Raw genomic sequence first — 19769 nt, 5'->3', positions numbered from 1 at the left:
TGCCAGAGCAGTACCTATTTATCTACTTGCACTTTTGACGTGCTTTCGAACTGCTAGGTTGGCAGGAGCAGGGACCGAGCAACGGGAGCTCACCCCATCGCAGGGATTTGAACCTCCAACCTTCTGATCGGCAAGTTCTAGGCTCTGTGGTTTAACCCACAGCGCCACCCGCGTCCCTTGAGCATCCCTGCCCCATGATTAATTTTAAGCTTAGGAAAGAGATCACATGGCTGCCATATCACGGCTACAAATGTACTTCAGTTCAGCCATGAAATACAGAACTGTCTCTGAGTTCTCTTAGTTGCCATATTTCACCCAAAGAAATTTTGGGGGAAATTTCAAAAATCCAGACTTTTTGTTGATTTCCTGAAATCTCTACCCCCCACCAGACACTAATTCCGTCCTTGAGATCCCGGACACGTCCAGGAAAATCTAGACATGTGGCAACCCTAGCTTAGCCTCCCAGACAAAATCACAGTGAAGCTCAAACAAATGGGTCTGCAAGAGTTCTGAAATTCTTTTCCTCTTTAAACATTCCAGTGGCATTGCCAGTTTGAGGAGGTTTGCTGCAAAGCCACAAACAGTTTCCTGACCGTTAACAGACGGGGAGGGTGGTGGTGGGGAGAATATTCATTGCTTCATGAGCACTTTGTCAAAAGCTTCTCTTTATGGTGATCCATTTTCATAATGCTGGAGCTCTCTGCCAAGCCCACTCCCGGCAACTGCCGCAATCAATATGAATAAAAGCAGGTGGCTGCAGAACCTTTTAATCTCAGCGACCGAGCCGCACAGAGAGTTTTCCTTGACTTCGCAGACTGTTAATAGGTAGGCGCAGTGAAATCCGCACCTGAACCCATTGTACTGGCAGGCTAAACCAGTCATTCAGTGGGAAATGGCAACGGAGTGAGCTGGTGTGTGTGTGTGTGTAAATCAATGTGCCAAAGGCACCTCTGAACCAAGAGATACGAGCAGGGGAGAAAATAAATGACTGCAGTGTGTAACTTGGAGCAGAGCAAAAGAGACTTCGAGAAATACTGGCGTTTTCTGGATAAAGTCCTAGGGCAGTGTTTCCCAACCTTGTGCCTCCAGATGTTTTTGGCCTACAACTCCCATCATCCCTAGCTAGCAAGACCAGTGGTCAGGGATGATGGGAATTGTAGTTCAAAAACAGCTGGAGGCCCAAGGTTGGGAAACACTGTCCTAGGGTGCTTCTGATAAAACATTTTCAGATTCTTAAAAGAAAAGAAGGGGAAAGCATTTGACCTTGCTAGGCAGCTCCCAATGTCAAAACAACTTACGGTTTTTGCAATGACTGTAATTAAAACCAATTGCATAAAATTGCAAAACACAGCAGAGCAGATAAAATCCCACAAAAGGAGGATGGAGTTGGAAGAATTAAATGCCATCAAATGTCTGAGCGGACACGCCGGTTTTTATTAGGTACCAAGAAGACACCAAAGTATGTCTCTAGGAAGGAGATGTCCCAGTACCCGGCAGGTCCACATATATGTTCGTATCTTCTTTTCAGTCAGTTTCTTGCAGTTTTCTGATCACTGCAGGTCAATTGGTGGCTTGGCACCTCTCATTTCAATGCTGCACAGTGCCCCCAATGTTACATCACTCTGAGGCATTGTGGGAAATTGGTGGCTCCCAGAGCCAGCTGCCCAATGATGGCTGGTGTTTTTGCTGCTGCTGCTGCTGCCACCACCACCAGGAAAGTCCAGTGATATAGGAGAGGGGCTTCATGGAGGGCACCTTGCCAGCACTCCCCTCTCAAACCCTGCCAGACAAGGAGTTCTGCTAACAGAAGGACAGCCATGTAAATGCCCCTGTCCCTTGCAGGCACTCAGCTAACCTCTTAAGTAAGGGAAGCTTGATAAAAACCTCAGATGAATAAGCTAATGCTCAGGCAGACTTGGATGGGAAGATGCATTGCATCGCACCGTGTGGTCTTAGACCTTGTTGCAGTGACGGCTGGTCCATAAGGGAAAACACGGCTCTTCCCCATCAACCTCAGCCTTCCCTCAGCCAACCTTCCCTTCGTACTTATAGCACATTGGCCAACTGTGAGGTTCTTCCCCTTTAGTCTCAACAGAGAGGAGGATGGGGAGAAAACAGGAATGAGTTGGCTCTGCTCTTGCGCCACCTACCGTTGGCCTCCCTCCTTTCTGCCCTACCAGCCACGACTGGTGTGTTTAACTTGTTCCCGACATTTTCCAAGTCTTCCCAGGTATATCATTTATTTGTATTTATTTTACCAATGAGATTTCTTCCTCTCCCTTCACTGTAAGGAGCCAGGGTAGGCTACAAAAACAAGACAGACAGTTATAAGAACAGACAAAACAGTTGCAATTTTTTTTAAAAAAAAGATTTTTATTAAAGTTTCCAACATTTTATAAAAACAAAACTAAACAATACAATAATAGAAACAGACAAAAAATAAAAACACGTATAATTTCAATCCCTTATTTTCTTAAAACTTACTTCCCCGACTTCCTCATACCTCCCCTTTCTGTATTCCAATTTCTAATTTATTAATTCAGCAAATCCTTTCCCTTATTTTTCAATTAATTTTAAGTCTCTCTTTTCTTTTACTTATCCATTACAGCTGGAAACCACTTAATTTCTAAACCAACGTCGTTCTAACATTCATTAATTTTACAGTATTTCTTAAGATAGTCCTTGAATTTCTTCCAATCTTCTTCCGCTGTCTCTCTCCCCTGGTCTCGGATTCTGCCAGTCATCTCTGCCAGTCCCATATAATCTATCACCTTCATCTGCCATTCTTCCAAGGTGGGTAGATCTTGTGTCTTCCAATACTTTGCGATGAGTATTCTTGCTGCTGTTGTAGCATACATAAAAAAAGTTCTATCCTTCTTTGGCACCAATTGGCCAACAATTGGCCGACAAAACAGTTGCAATTATTAAAAAGTGTTGTGTTGACCTTTAAAGCCCTAAATGGCTTCGGCCCAGTATACCACCCTCATCGTTCAGCCTGGACACAGAGGTCCAGCTCCTAGGGGCTTCTGGTGATTCCTTCACTGCAAGAAGTGAGGTTATAGGGAACCAGGCAGAGGGCCTTCTCAGTAGTGGAACAGCCTCTCACCAGATGTCAAGGAAATAAACAACTATCTGACTTTAGGAAGACATCTGAATGCAGCCCTGTTTAGGCAAGTTTTAAATGTTTCATCTTTTATCGTGTTTTTAATATCCTGTTGGGAGCCACCCACAGTGGCTGGGGAAACCCATCCAGATGGGTGAGGTATGAATAATAAATTTATTATTATTATTATTATTATTATTATTATTATTATTATTATTAAACACCCAAGTCTTACACAGAGCAAGTCCCACAAAACAAAACACCTAAACTGTGAAATGCCAAGGTAAAGAGAAGCATCTTCAACATACTGGGAAAACTATACAAGGAAGATGCTGGACGCACCTCTATGAGGAGGGGGTTCCATTTTTACGATCTGCGACAGAGAAAGACATCTCCTCGGCCACTTCTGAGGGTGGCAAAACTACCAGGACAAACCTCCTGCTGATCAGAACATCCCAGAGAAATTGTTATTAAGGGCAGCTGCTTTTTAGGTATTTGGGACCTTTTTATAGTTGGGGGGGTGTGCTCTACACATCACAGATTTGCAAAATAGCAGCAGCAGCAGCAACAACAACAACAACAACATCCACTTGCTACAAATTCTGAACTGGTAAAGAATTTATCCACCCCACCATTTTACCTCCTGAAAACATGGCCCTCAAATCAGCCTTGTTTCAGAAGTCTTTAAAGCATGTGTAAGAAATATTCTCTCTTGAGGGTGCAGGAGAAATTGACCTGCCCATTCTAATTGCCTGGTGGTAAATTTACAAGAAAACAGTGAGGCAGAGACTCTCAGGCAATCAATGGTACTGTAAATTTTCCTGGAGAATGTGACTTCACTTCTAAACTGCTGTGTGTGTGTGTGTGTGTGTGTGTGTGTGTGTTTAAAGAAGTCATGTCCTTCGACCAAATTACAATGCTGTAGTACTTTCTATGGAAAAACGACGCTTTGGCGAGTGATGACAGGAAAACAACGGCAGGGTGGATTCTGTAATATCGCGGGAAACAAATCCTGGTGTTCAGTTACAATTTTGGATGGCTACTGACAATTTCATGAGGACAACAGGATTGCGATCGTAAGTGGTTTTAAACCCCTTGCGATATTGTGCCCTCTTCTCTGCCCACAATTACTTCCCTCCAAATTGCTGCCTCTAACAATCCTCCCCTCCACCACCACCACCCCTGCTTGCAAAACCTCAGTGCAAGCAAAACAACATTCGGCAGCTGCAACACCTGCAATGGCAGTTACCTTTCAAGAAGCAGCACCTCCAACTTGAAAAACTGGGTGACGTGGCAAGCCAGTACGTTCTCATTTAACCTCCCAAAACAGTGACTTCTGGAGGCACAGAGAGGTATCAGGGCATGCAGTTTTTCATTGCAAAGCGAACAGTTGCACAAACTCCTGGTTGTTGTTTTTTAACATGGTCATAAAGAAATGGGAAAGGCAGGTGACATGAGGGTCATGCTCACAGTGGCCATGTGAAATTCACGCAGAGGTGCCGTGTTATTGGAACCAATTGCTTGCAAATGTAACTAGCCCAACCAATCTCTGCACAGCTGGCGTATAGAGATATAGACATATGCACAACATAGGCTAACTGATCATTATAAAGGTAAAGGTAAAGGGACCCCTGACCGTTAGGTCCAGTCGTGGCCGACTCTGGGGTTGCGGCGCTCATCTCGCTTTATTGGCCGAGGGAGCCGGCGTACAGCTTCCAGGTCATGTGGCCAGCATGACTAAGCCGCTTCTGGCGAACCAGAGCAGCGCACGGAAACGCCATTTACCTTCCCACTGGAGTGGTATCTATTTACCTACTTGCACTTTGATGTGCTTCTGAACTGCTAGGTAGGCAGGAGTAGGGATCAAGCAATGGGAGCTCACTCCATTGTGGGGATTCGAACCGCCGACCTTCTGATTGGCAAGTCCTAGGCTCAGTGGTTTAACCCACAGCAATAATCCCATAAAATAATCCCAGGGCTTCTGTGCTTCTCCCCATTGTGTCTATTTTCTTCTGTCTCTAGTGGCTTCTTCCCAGGAGTTTCGGGAGAGCAGCACACAGCATCCCTAATCAAACACACACACACAGTGTTCATTGTGAGTGCACACCAGGACATTCTCACCGGAAGAGGCTGCCGAGAGGCAACATACCACTAGGATTATTAATGCCAGGACTGGGGTATTCACTCACTCCAGATCAAAGCTGCATCGCTCAGAGTTCAAACAACCCTCTTCCTTGCAACGGGGTGGGTGGGTGAGAATGACAAATTGGACAGCAGAATTATCATGATGCAATCTTCCCCAAAGGGACATCTGGGGCCAGCGATGCCCTGCGACAGATTGAAGATGCATCGCTCCATTTGTCGGCAGAGGCAGGCTTGCACTCTCATTTTCATGCCCAAGTTCTGTGCCCAAAGGGAGGAGGGCAGATGAGGATCAGAAGACTGGCGCAATGACCTTGCAATGACAGAATTTTAATGTGCGGCCCGTGCGACTGAAGCAATGCAGCAGCAGCCTGCCAGCCTGTCTCTCTCTCTCTCTCTCTCTCTCTCTCTCTCTCTCTCTCTCTCTCTCTCTCTCTCTCTCTCTCTCTCTCCCTCCCTCTCTCTCTCTCTGCCTCTCATTCTCCTCCTTGTACTCCAATGTACACCAGACATTTATGTAACTCCACTTCTCGCCTTCCAACTTGTCCTTACCTGGGGTCAGCAAACAAATAGCCCAATATTTATTTATCAAACCGTCAGGTCCGTTTACACTCAGAGAACTGCTTTACATAACTGGCGACAAAGGAGTTAAGAAGGCAGTGACATTCAAAAGCCAAATGCAGATGCTTAATGCAGGCAGGCACAGTGTGTTGGCATCAGTCATGTTCTTTCCCAGATAGATATTCACCTCACACCCAGCCCAGCAAAGTGTGCACCAGTCAATGCAACACAGAGGCACGTCATGATGCTCATTCATTCCCTGTTGAACGTGATTAGATGTGCATGCAAAGACTTATCAGTAGCTGCTAACCCTGGTGGTTGTGTTTTACCTTCACTATCAGAGGCAGTGTGCTTCTGAATGCCAGTTTCTGGGAACGACAAGAGGGCAAAGTTCTGTTGTGCCCAGGTGCTGCTTATGGGCTTTTCACTGGCTCTCCAGAATGGAGTTATTTCCGTCCTCAGTATTGGTCCAGTCCTTGGTCTTGGACCTCCCACAGGTAAGGTTGGTTCAGGAGATGGGATCAATGAGCATAAGTTCATAAGATGAGTCTGCTGGATCAGGGCTGTGTTTAAGGTAAAGGGTACAGGGACCCCTGGCCATTAGGTTCAGTCGTGACCGACTCTGGGGTTGCGGCACTCATCTCGCTTTATTGGCCGATGGAGCCAGCGTACAGCTTCCAGGTCATGTGGCCAGCATGACTAAGCCGCTTCTGGCGAACCAGAGCAGCACACGGAAACACCTTTTACCTTCCCGCCGGAGCGGTACCTATTTATCTACTTGCACTTTGATGTGCTTTCGAACTGCTAGGTTGGCAGAGCAGGGACCGAGCAACGGGAGCTCACCCCGTCGTGGGGATTCGTACCGCCAACCTTCTGATCGGCAAGTCCTAGGCTCTGTGGTTAAACCCACAGCGCCACCCGCATCCCTTAGGGCCGTGTTTAGTTAGCCCCAAAATGGAAAACAAGCAAGGTCCCAACCAAAGAAGAATGGCAACTTAAACTATTGGAATATGCACAGCTTGAGGATCTAACTTATAGAATAAGAGAACAAGAAGAACATTTGTTTAAAGAAGATTGGAAAATGTTTATTGAATATATGGAGGGGGGATAACTGTGTACACTTGGAAACACTGGCAGCATTAAGATAAATTCAACAGTGTAAATAAGTTTTGATGGAAGTAACAATGGGATTATGGAATGGTTTGGTTTATATAAAATATGCAGGATTTATGTAATGCAAAATGAACCATGGAAAGAGAAGAAGGGAAGTCATTGATTCTCACAGTGCCCAACCAGATGCAACAGTCCTCTTCCCATAATTTCCAGCAACTGATATAGTAAGGTATACTGTCTCTGGCAGTGGAGGTACTACATAGCCATCTTGGTGAGCAGCCACTGAGAGCCTTATCCTCAAACCATTTGTTTAACCTCCGTTTATAGAATCATAGAATTGTACAGTTGGAAAGGACCCTGAGGATCATTCTAGTGCAAACCCCTGAAATGCAGGAATATGAAGCTTTCTCATATGGGGATTGAACCTGCAACCTTGGCATTATCAACACCACGCTCTAACCAATTGAGCTAGGTTTTAGCCATCCACATTGATTTGCATCAGTATATATTGTGGCTACGGATGCCAGAGTTTAACAGTGTGCAGTGTGAAGAAGTACCTCTCCTGGAAAGTCAGGGATGCAGAACTCTTCGAAGAACCGAAGTGAGGTCAGACAACTCGTGGTAGGTGTCTGCTCAAAGCACTGGTTGCTCTGTTAAAAATCACACCCTCCCCCTTTTGCATTTCTTACACAAGCACAGATGATAAATCAGGAGGCTTCTCTTCCCGTTCAGCAGTATATTGATCAATATTAACATCCTCCCATACTTTTCCGACTTCCTGAATTCTTCTGTGGCTTCTTCTGTCATTTGATAAATGTGTTATGACACAATTTACCTGCAGCTCCAGGGCTTCTTGTCCCATTAAACTTTAATTAGTTTAATGTAAATGCCCAGTGCACTTCCTTCTTTAAAAGTCTCACCACGGCAGAGGATTTCGCGCAGCAGCTAAGAAGGGCAGGAGAGGCAGCATCTTCCCAAAAAGGAGTCCTGGAGCATGCGGTTTGTAAATCAAAAATAAGGTTTATTTACAAAACACCAAAAAACAACCCTGGCGACGAACCACACATCTCAGCAAAACACACACCCAAAAGGGAGAAGGGGGAAGAACAAACAAACAGGGGGACTATTTATACAGACTCATGTTCCTGGAAGCCTAATGACCTCCAGCTGCTCAGTGATTAGAGCGTTTCTGCTACTCTTTTAACCCTTTGATAGCAACACCCCCTCTCGCTCGTAACACTGAGCTGTACCAACCTTAATACAAATTTAAACCTGAACAGAAACATTTATGAGATTGCGGACTCAAAGCTTTTGTAAAACCGTCTGCGAGATTTTCTTGGCTTGGACAATACTTTAGTTCAATTAAACCTTGTTTTACACTTTGGCATACATTTTGATAACGGATATCCAAGTGTTTTGTGTGCGCCTTGAATTGACCTGATTTAGCTAGTTTAATACAAGGTTGATTGTCTTCCCACACTCTGATAGGTAGGGAACATTCTCCAAACAATTCTTGTACCAGTTGCTTATAAAATTCCAGTTCTCTACATATATCTGATAACGCATTGAACTCAGATTCAGTTGAACTTAAAGCTATAAGTGATTGTTTTCTTGATCTCCAACCAATTAGTGCATTTCCAAATTTTATCGCTATTCCTGACACTGATTTTCTATCTGGTCCAGCATCTGCCCAACTGCTGTCGGCCCAACATTCAAGTTGTGTGCTGCCCTCTGCTGATAGTTTTAAGCGAAAGCTTTTGGTAGTTTGGAGATACCTTAAAACTCTTTTTACTCCTTGCCAAGCATGCATTGATGGTTTTTCAGCTTGTCTACACAGCATGTTGACAGCATATGTTATATCGGGCCGAGTCCACTGTGCAATGTGGAGTAGACTGCCTATCGCTGACTGGTAAACCCCGGGATTACAGAACTCTGCCTTTTGCTCAGTTTGAGCATCCTTTGTGTAACTTAACTCCATTGGGGTTTTAACACCAGCACAGTTGTTCATTTTAAACCTTTCCAGCAACTGCTGGATTTTAGCTTCTTGGCTAAGCCAATAGTTACCATTTTCATCTTGCTGAATTTTAACTCCTAGATAAACAGATACATTGCCTAGTGATTTTATCTGAAACCTTTCTCCAAGCTTTGTGGCAAATTGTTGTGCAAGTTTATCATCCTTTCCACTGTATAATAAATCGTCAACAAATATCAAAACTGCTTCTTGTTCACATCCCGAGCCTTTTAGATAAAGACACGCATCTGCTGCGCTCTTTCTGAACCCCATGCTCTCTAGAGCATCGTTTAAGCAGGAATTCCAATTACGGGCGGACTGTTTCAACCCATAAATGGATTTGTGTAGGCGCCAGACCTGGTTTGGCTTGTCTCCTTCAAAACCTGGTGGTGGTGTCATATAGACTTCCTCCTGTAAGTCTGCATTTAAATAAGCCACATTGACATCAAAATGAAACAGCTTATTTCCCTTCTTAGCTGAAGAGGCTAGAAGCATTCTTAATGACTCCGATCTTGAAGTAGGGGCATAGATTTGAGAATAGTGAACACCTTTGCGCTGCGAAAACCCTTTTGCAACTAGTCGGGCTTTATATTGCAACTCTTCAGTGGTTGTGGGCTTTAAACGATATACCCATCGACAACCTACAGCTTGTTGCCCTTTCGGAAGCTCTGTACTTGTAAACACACCGAGAGACTTCATTGAAGCCATCTCTTTTTCCATTGCTTCCTGCCACTTTACGGCTTCTGAGCTTGGAAGCTGTTGTACTTCCATATAGCTTTCTGGCTCACACTGTGCCATATTTACGTATACACTTGTCACCTTAAACCGCTCTGGCGGCTTGCCCTTCGTTGCACGACTTGACCTGCGCAATTGCTCCTCTTGTGCCCCCTCTGACCGTTGGCTGTCAGAATCTGTCTCAGACTTTATGTCTGGACGTGCCTCTAGGGATAAAGACCTCCGTTTAGATACCTCCCTTGGGCTTGGTGTTGCAGGTGACCTGCTTTGCTTTTGCTGTCTGCTAGGCCTACTGACTGGCGAAGTTGGAGCACTCCTAGATTCTGGCTTTTCTACCTTAGGAGAAGAATCTCGTGCCTGATCAGAATCTGCATCTGAACCATGTGCACCATCCCCTTCTGGCTCATCACTCTCTGGACTTTCTTTCTCAGCATGAATGCCTAAATCATCTCTCAAAATGTCAGGGTTAGCGTGTAAGTGAGTCCACCCGGACTGCTCACAAAAATCAGCGCTCCTACTGAGGACCACTCTTGTAGTATCCCCACCTGGGTCCACAAACCTCCAAGATTTGGCATGTGGTTCGTACCCGCAAAAGATGAGTTTCCTAGCCCTTGGACTTCCCTTTTTCCTTAACGCTTTTGGGATAAGTACATAGGCTTGAGATCCAAACACCCGAAAGTAATTAACTTTGGGCTTCTTCCCATATAAAGCAAAATAAGGCGTAGTATCAATCACCGAATTATATACTCGGTTCAGAATATGAGTAGCCGCCTGCCAGGCTTCCGCCCAGTAACTTTGAGGAAGTTTAGCATCAAACAACATAGAGTTTGCCAACTCTTGCAGAACCCTATTTTTACGTTCGGCCACGCCTCCTTCTTGGGGGGAATAAGGTGTAGACAGACGATGCTTAATTCCCTTTTTCTTAAAGAAATTCTGCAACACAGACCCGGTAAATTCTGACCCTCTGTCTGTCTGAAAAGCAAGTACTCTAGTACCGAATTCAAGTTCTACCGCATGAACCCAATTTTTAACTGTTTCTGCAGTATCTGCTTTTGTTTTGAGAGGAAAAAACCATGTAACCTTTGTTTTGTCATCCGAGAGACACAGTGCATACTTTGAACCTCCCATGCTAGCAACAGGCATTGGGCCACACAGGTCCATATGCACAAGTTGGAATACTTTGTCAGATTTCCTATCTGAACTGGGATAGCTGCATCTATGAACCTTCGCACTTTTGCATGCAGTACAATCCAAATACTTAGTACATTTGTTCAATTTGCACCCTTCTGATAATTCAGGTTGCCTTTTAACATACTGAAAATTAATATGCCCTAAACGGCGGTGCCATAAATGAACACAAGAATTATGGGTAGGCGTGTTCACACAACCAGCATGAACCTGTTCAACTTCATCTGGACTTGTCTCAAAATAATATAACCCATTTCTGCATTCCACCTGCAAAAGAGATACGTTATTCTTTGAAATAGTGCAAACCCCATTTTCAAACACAGTTTTAAACCCATTTCTATCAAGTTCTGACACAGACAAAATACACCCCTTCAGTCCCTTTAGCACGTAGGCATCAATTTCTGTTTGCAAACAATTCAAGAACACTGTGCCTACAGTCTCTAAGGAACGTTTAGTTGAATCTGCCATTGTCACAACTTTAGGGGTTTGCAAATGTCTGCAATTCTGCAAACGTACACTAGATGGCGCCACCAGGTGGTGAGATGCACCACTGTCGATCAACCAGCGTAGATTGCTGCCTTGGCCACGCCCTTGCATCAACGCCATTGCTGAAGCCATGTGCTGTGTGCTGTGGGAGTAGCCACGACCTCCTCCTCTTCTTCGACGTCCCCTGGAACTCCTTGTCTGGTAACTAGGGGTAACGGCCTTGTTGCTGTCTTGACCAGGTTCACGTGTGCAATTCCTGATTAGGTGGGAAGGGGAACCACAGCGAAAACAGTGTCTAGCTGCAAAAGCATTTACTGTGTGCTCAAACTCAGCATCAACACTCTTAGGCACAGCATAACTCCCCTTTAAAGACAAACCTCTTTCTCTTTGCCTTTTATCCTGTTCATCCGCAAGCCGAGAAGAAATGTATTCAAGGGTTAATTCAGTTGAAGGCATAGCTTCCAAAGTTAGAGCTAGAGTCTCATAGCTTTTATCAAGAGAAGACAACAATATGTATGACTGCTGCTCCATAGAGAAAGGAATGCCCAGCTGTCTTAGTTGATTAAAGGCAGACACCATTTTGGCAATATGTTCTTTCACACACGCTCCCGGTTGGAGACGTAAATCAAACAAACATCTTGTAGCATGGATCTTGGCCCCCGCAGTGTTTCTGGAATTTAACCGCTGCAGAACCGTCCAGACCTCATGCGTGTTCTTTAACTCAGAAACATAAGGCATTTGCTCTGGTCCCACTGCCAAAACTAGTAGACCTTGGGCTTTCCTGTCGCGTTTCTGTGAAGCTGCTGCTGCTGCTTTGGCTTCTGCAGACGCGTCTGCAGCTGCCTGTAAAGGCGGTGCTTCAGTACAGCTCCACAACTCTTTTGCTTGCAACCAAACCCTTACTCTAGCCTTCCAATCTTGCCAATTTTTCCCATTGAGTCGCGTAAACGGGACAGTAAAACTTTCCTGGGACTCTGCCATCCTCCCTGGGGCTTAGGAACGATACTCACACACCTGTAGACCGTCTCCCAGCTGCTGAGGTGGCTCCTTGAGGAATCAGACGTCTTCCAGCAAGTACAAACTGCGCAGTGCCTCTTTAAAACTTTTCTAGGCACGTTGCAGGACTCAAGCTGCTTTGGAGGCTTTCGTTGTCGGCAACCGCTTCTGTCTTCACTCCAGTCCTTGCATAAATCACTCTGAACTGCTCTCCTTATCTCCTTCTTGACGTACAAACAACCATAACCTGTCCCATTAAACTTTAATTAGTTTAATGTAAATGCCCAGTGCACTTCCTTCTTTAAAAGTCTCACCACGGCAGAGGATTTCGCGCAGCAGCTAAGAAGGGCAGGAGAGGCAGCATCTTCCCAAAAAGGAGTCCTGGAGCATGCGGTTTGTAAATCAAAAATAAGGTTTATTTACAAAACACCAAAAAACAACCCTGGCGACGAACCACACATCTCAGCAAAACACACACCCAAAAGGGAGAAGGGGGAAGAACAAACAAACAGGGGGACTATTTATACAGACTCATGTTCCTGGAAGCCTAATGACCTCCAGCTGCTCAGTGATTAGAGCGTTTCTGCTACTCTTTTAACCCTTTGATAGCAACACTTCTCCACCCAGCAGGAATAATACAAATCACCAAGCAAAAGGTGTAGATTTAAGAACTAGAGGTGGGAAGTTGTTTTTTCCAACAGGAACACTGGAATGTAATTACATTCCCCCCAATATTGGTGGAATCTACAAAGCTTTAAATGTCATTGCGTGCACAGAACAAGCAGTTCTGTGCAACGACGCTTGCATTTATCAATATGTTAAAAAATGCATGCAAAAAATTATCAAAGAGATTTCCCCCCTGAAATTCTCAAAGGTGGGAACACATTATTTATTATTATTATTATTATTATTATTATTATTATTATTATTATTATTTGCATACCTTACTTTTGAAATAGCCAAGGGGTGTTTGCCAGCATCCTTTATTCTCTCCTATATATCATCTCATCACTTCAGCCTTCCCGGGTGCCCCATGTAGTCTATTGCTGCATTCATTCATTTATTGAACTTATATCCCACTTTTATCTCCAAGGAGCTCAAAGTGGGGTACATAGCTCACCTCTTCCTCACTCAATCCCCACAACAACACTGTGAGGCAAGTTAGCCTGAGAATCATTGACAGGCCCAGGGTCACCCAGGGAGCTGCAGGACCAAGTGGGGTTTTGCGCCCTGGTCTCCCAGGTCCTTCTCTGATATTCAAACCACTGCACCCGACTGGCTAACTTTAATAATGCTGCACATGTTCAGTAGGAAAGCGACCATTATGGGCAAACAGTTCATATGACCGCACCGAGGGGTTGCGGATGGCGCTGTGGTCTAAACCACTGAGCCTCTTGGGCTTGCCGATCAGAAGGTTGGCAGTTCAGATCCGGACAAAGGAGTGAGCTCCCATTGCTCTGTCCCAGCTTCTGCCAACCTAGCAGTTTGAAAGCACACCAGTGCAAGTAGATAAATAGGTACCACTGCGGCAGGAAGGTAAACAGCATTTCTGTGTGCTCTGGTTTCCATCATGGTGTTCCGTTGCGCCAGAAGTGGTTTAGTCCTGCTGGCCACATGACCTGGAAAGCTGTCTGTGGACAAACGCCGGCTCCCTCAGCCTGAAAGCGAGATGAGTGCCACACCTTTTCTTCTTTCTGTGGGCCCTGAACACTTTGAAGCAGGAAGGGGGGGGGGACACTGTTTTGTATATGCATTTGAAATGATGTGTGCCATTCCTCAAAACCATTAAGTTTCTGTCTCTTTATGGTGTTTCTGTGTTTTATAAGGGCTTGCAACTACTTTTCCTGGAACAGCACAATGGAAACAAGGTCTTGGGGAAGACCCTGCCAGGGCCAGTTTAAGAGACAGAACTTGGGTGAGGGGACCGTGCTCCTGTGCTAACTGTTAGGTTGCAATTTTTGCAATGCGATTTAATTTGCATTATGTATGAAAACCGTCACATAGGGACCCACTGGAAATCCCTTTGCTAGGGTCTTCCTTCCCCTCGAGGTGCCCACCTTGGCAGTTTCAGCCATTGATATTGATCCTTATCAGTGGATCTGCTGTGATACAGGTGAACATTCAAACCGCAGGAGACGTGGAAAAGCATAATGTGTAAAGAGGTATTCAGTCTCATGCAGCGCAGAAGAAACAGGGTATTGGAGTGAGTGTCTGCATATATAACAGGTGTGATCTGTTCCCTACAAACTATATGCAGCAGGGGTATCCCCCATGGACCTTGCAGAACCTTTCCCCTCTGCTATTAATCCTGTAACAACTTTGCTCAAAGCCTTTCCGTTTCAAAATCACTTTATTTATTTGCCAGCGCAGAGCAGCATTTTGCTTCCAATACATTTCCCGCCCCCCTCAGCCTGATCAATCTAGTGCCCCTTTCTAGGGTCTGCTGCCCTGAGGTGGAGAAACTTCAAATAATGCACAGATTGATCTTAAAGCCAGCCATATAAGCCACGCTATGCGTCTCTAACCGCCTTCAGCTAATTCAGGCCCTCTGTAAAGATGAACGGCCAACTCCTAAGGTTTTTCGGCTTTCGTGCTAGAACGTATTTCGTTTTGTTTCTTTGCCTTTCTAGAGTTTTAAATAGTTATAAATTACACACACACACAAATGCACAGACGAAAGACTGGCCACTCTTTGGTATGCGACGTCAGGCTAATTCCGCCGCTCGCTTTTGAAGTCTTTTCAATTGCACTCAGGCCTTCCAAACAGTCCCTATTAGGCCCCGGGGGCTTTCAGCTGAAGGATTCTTTGTTGTATTCAAACCTCGTCCCATAGGGGTTGCTGCTGTTGCTCAGTTTGTGGAGGGCTTTTGAGATTCCATTGGGTCCGCAACAGAAAACGCCAACTGTCTTCCTGTGGAGATCAAAAACAGGGTCACCATGATAGCTCAATACATTTGTATGCCTGAAGCAGAGACCAGATTCCATCTCCTCCCCCAGCTTGAAGACCTTAAAACAATGGTCAGGAACCATTTTGGCCCAGAGAGGACCAGATCCTGATCTCTTCACACCATTGGCCAACTTTGACAGGTGGTTTTTGATTGACAAATTAAATTTCATTGGCTTGTATCCACTGTAGTGCTAGATAACTCATTCCACCAGAGCAAGGATTTCCACTTGCACAAATTATTATTATGATTGAAATGGAACTTGCCCATCTCCTCCTCCTGTGTGGCCCCTAAATCTGTTTTAGGTTCCCCCCACCAGCCCTCCAGAGCAGAGATTTAAGAAGGGCACTGATATTTCTTATGATTGGGGGTATATATACATTATTATTATTTTTACAGTCATACCTTGGAAGTCTAACGGAACCCGTTCCGGATGTCTGTTGGACTTCCAAAACATTCGGAAACCAAAGAATAGCTTCTGATTGGCTGCAGGAAGCTCCTGCAGCCTATTGGAAGTCGTGGAAGTCCCGTCAGATGTTCAGCTTCTAAAAGAATGTTTGAAAACATTCACTTCCAGGTTTTGATTGTTTGGGAGCCAATTTGTTTGGGAGCCAAGGTGTTTGAGATCCAAGGTACAACTGTATTTTATTATTTTATTTTATTTTATTTTATTTTATAAAAAATCTGATTCCCTTTTCTGCACATTTTCCTTCCCTGTCATCTCTTTTGAGGTGCAGTGATCAGGACTTTATTTTCTTCTTTCCTAATTATCTCTAGCATGAAATCCACCTTTCTCACAGGTACTGCGTACTGAATCAAAGTTTTCACCGAGTTATCCCACCGCAGCCCCCAAATCTCTTATCTCAGCTCAGAGGGTTTGTTTTTAAGACAAGAGCAGGTGGCTGTCACACTTCACCAAACCTGTCCAGACAGACCTCTATGGGGCCGATGGCAGGATGCACAAATTCGCTGGCATCTGTCCATCTTCGTAAGGCACAAGGCTTCCAGCCTCCCAAGGGGAGGCTGAAATTAGTTTAATTGGTCTGGTGCCCAAATAAGCTGATCCCGGATTGACAGGGCCCACCAAGGGTCTCCCACCTATAATCTCCCGTGGGAAAGTCACAATTAACCATTCTTTCAACACTGCCAGGGCCACTTCATATGTGACGACCCAGATATTTATGATGCCAGATGTTCTAATCACTTCCCAGGCATTAATGTAATTTTTCAAAGAAGACGGGGGGAAAAAGCTCACCAACATCCTATTTTGCAAATTAATTCTACCCAAAGTTGCAGACTGATTAGTGAGCTTCTGAATCACAGTTTGCGTTTCTTTCTGTTGTTATCTTTTGCTGAATGCTTCAATAAAGCTGGTTGGTTTTTGTCTTGTTTTTAAAGGTTTGGGCACCTTATAGCTCTTGTTCTTTGTCAAAGTTCTGAGTTGTCCTATATCAACATTATTCAGCCATCTGAGAGACCCTAGAGGGGTTTATCGATCAACCCCTCTTCCCAGGGAACTTTGAGAATTGTAGCTCTCCAAAGGATATAAGGTTCTCACTATCGACATGCAGAGGGCAGGGAGGCCGCTGGTTAGCCACAGCTGGGCCGACTCCTTCCAGCCATCCCGCTGCGAAGACCCATTGGCCTCTGCTCCAATGTAAATCAGAGACCCGGGCTTCAAAGCCAGGGCACACTATCAGCAGATCTCACTGCGCAACAGAATAGGCCTGAGGCTTGTGAAAGCATACTACAACTACAGATTTATTAATCATAAATCAGGACAAAGAAACATGTCGTCTCTCTCTCTCCGTCTTCTCAGAGAGAACGGGAAAAGCAAAAGCTATACACACAATGGTAGTTCCCAGCAAACTGTACTGGAATGTAAACAGACTTGTGACACACAACTGTTCCACACATCTGCTCCTTAAGGGGGAATGGAAATCTCAATACTCACAACAACTCTCTGTGTCCTGAACAAACTACAGCTCCCAGAATGTGTTGAGGGAAGTAAGGTAAAGGTAAAGGGACCCCTGACCATTTGGTCCAATCGTGACCGACTCTATATTCCGAGGGAGCCGGTGTTTGTCCGCAGACAGCTTCCGGGTCATGTTGCCAGCATGACTAAGCCACTTCTGGCAAACCAGAGCAGCACACAGAAATGCCGTTTACCTTCTTGCCGGAGCGGTACCTATTTATCTACTTGCACTTTGACGTGCTTTCGAACTGCTAGGTTGGCAGGAGCTCACCCCGTCACGGGGATTTGAACCGGCGACCTTCTGATCGGCAAGTCCTAGGCTCTGTGGTTTAACCCACAGCGCCACCTGCATCCCTTGAGGGAAGTAGTGGCTGATTAAAGTGGTACCACAGTGTTTTAAATGTGAATGTGGCCTAGCTCCACACTTTTGGACAGGGATCACTACTAGCCTAATCTACAGATGGCTGGGATTAAATGAAGGATCTTCTAGACACAAAGCAGACACTACCACTGAACTATGGCCCTACAACAATTGTTGCTGTGAGATTCTTCTTGTCATTATAGCTGCCCCATAACAACATCATACTAATGAAGTTCAAGCATATGAACTTAGGTGCTATCTACTAAATCAGACTCTTGGTTCATCTAATCCAAAATTGTCTCCTCTGATTAGCAGCCAGGGATGGGGAAGGAGAATCTATCAGTTTTGTGCTTTCCGAAACAAAACGTGAACCAAAGCACAGCTATCCTTTGAAATTCACTCTTGCCCAAGAGTGAATTTCACAGCCAAGTTCTCCAACCAGACAACGTTCACAAAAAAGCCTGTGTCAGGAGAAAGTGTGCCTAAAAACGAAGATAGTAGTAAAATAATACCAAAAAAATGCATTATATTGCTTGCAGAAATGTGTACTTTAGCCAAAACCGTGTACGAACATGTGTTTGTAAGGCAAAATCTGTGCAAAAAAAGAGATCAATGCTCGTGAGGATTTTTTTTAAAAAAAACAATTATAATCACAAATTGCTGCAGGAAATGCAGATTACTGAACTGAGTGAAATAATGAGGAATTGAGAGAATTGCGATTAACAGACCCTCCCATCCCTATGGTCAGCCAAGGCCTTTCCTGCCTAGCAGCTCATGCTCCTATTATCTTGAAAAGCAAAACTGCGCCTTGGACAGTCTGCATGCAATGCATCCAATATACTAACAAGCCAATTCATTCTCCAAGAGCTGTTCCTTAGATAACCCAAATGTTGCTACTGACACACAAGAGAGAGGTCTTTGCAGGCTCGTGGGAACCCCACAGTTTGCAGAGGTACCTTGAATGTTAAAAGTGCATGCTAGCTTGTTGCCAGTAGATGGCACACTTTTGCTCAGCATTGTTCAAGTGAAGAACGAAGACGCAAAGCCCTGCTAAAATCATGAAGGCATCAGAAAGAAAAGGCTGTGAAAATTCGTACCGCATTCCATTTGCTGGCTCTGGCGGAGTCACCAGATTCTTTGTTCCTTGTGATGCAATGTGGCAAGAATTTGTCCCTAGGGGAGCTGTGGACAGGGATCTGTTGTACAATGAGCTAGCTGGGTTCTTAGAGGTGCCTGAACTGCGGTCCCTACATCCTTAAAAGTGTGACATTTTTGTGCCGATGAAAGAGACAACAAGAGGTGGACATCGCGGAGGAGATGAAATCATCTGGGGAAATTGATTGGTAGCGGATTCCGGGCAGGCAAAACAAATTACCTCTTAAAGCACCGCACAACGGACCTGTGGAACTCCTTGCCACAAGATGGGATGGTGGCCAATAGCTTAGGTGGCTTTTAAAGGGGATTGGGCAAATCCACTGAGATGGGAAGGGGTCAAGTGGCTTTTAGTCGTGGTATTTATAGAGAGACTCCAGGTTCAGAAGAAGGATGCAACTGAGCCCTAGTTACTGGGAGTCAACAGCAGAGAAAGGCATTAACAGTGGGCTTCCCAGAACCATCTTTTTTTGCCATTGTTTTAACAAAGCACTGTCTGAGCTTGGCCTTTGCTCTGGCCCCCCAGGGCTGCTCTTATATTCCCATGCAGGGTCTATGTGTGCTTCTAGGAACGGACAATTTAGCAGCCCTCTGTCATTGCCGCTCTAAGCTGTAAGTGGGAGACCAACTCTGCTTCCAGACTTCTAGAGTGCCAATAACATCAGAGGCAGCCATGATGCCCTCAATAATAATAATAATAATAATAATAATAATAATAATAATAATAATAATAATTTACCATTTATACCCCGCCCATCTGGCTAAGTTTCCCCAGTCATTCTGGGTGGCTCCCAATCGAGTGTTAAAAACAATACAGCATTAAATATTAAAAACTTTCCTAAACAGGGTTGCCTTCAGATATCTTTTAAAGATAGGATAGCTGCTTATTTCCTTCACATCTGAAGGGAGGGTGTTCCACAAGGTGGGTGCCACTACCGAGAAGGCCCTCTGTCTGGTTCCCTGTAACCTCACTTCTTTCAGTGAGGGAACCGCCAGAAGGC

At 44.9% G+C, this 19769-nt stretch overlaps 1 protein-coding gene across 3 annotated transcripts in view; it reads right to left on the bottom strand.

Annotated features, from left to right (window-relative positions):
• Window positions 1-14666: 14666 nt before the first annotated feature.
• The window catches only part of NOX4 (NADPH oxidase 4), a 112203-nt gene continuing 107100 nt past the window's right edge, over window positions 14667-19769 (bottom strand). For all 3 annotated transcript variants that reach the window (XM_081909884.1, XM_081909882.1, XM_081909883.1), the window contains one exon: window positions 14667-15246. In XM_081909884.1, coding sequence (XP_081766010.1) covers window positions 15126-15246 — 121 coding nt within the window. In that variant the 3' untranslated portion in view covers window positions 14667-15125. The remainder of the gene's footprint in view (window positions 15247-19769) is intronic.

Source organism: Podarcis melisellensis (assembly GCF_964234715.1).
Source record: "Podarcis melisellensis genome assembly, chromosome: 4".
NCBI lineage: Eukaryota > Metazoa > Chordata > Lepidosauria > Squamata > Lacertidae > Podarcis > Podarcis melisellensis.
The sequence above is the reverse complement of the archived record's forward strand: the minus strand, read 5'-3'. Positions and strand labels throughout refer to the sequence as shown.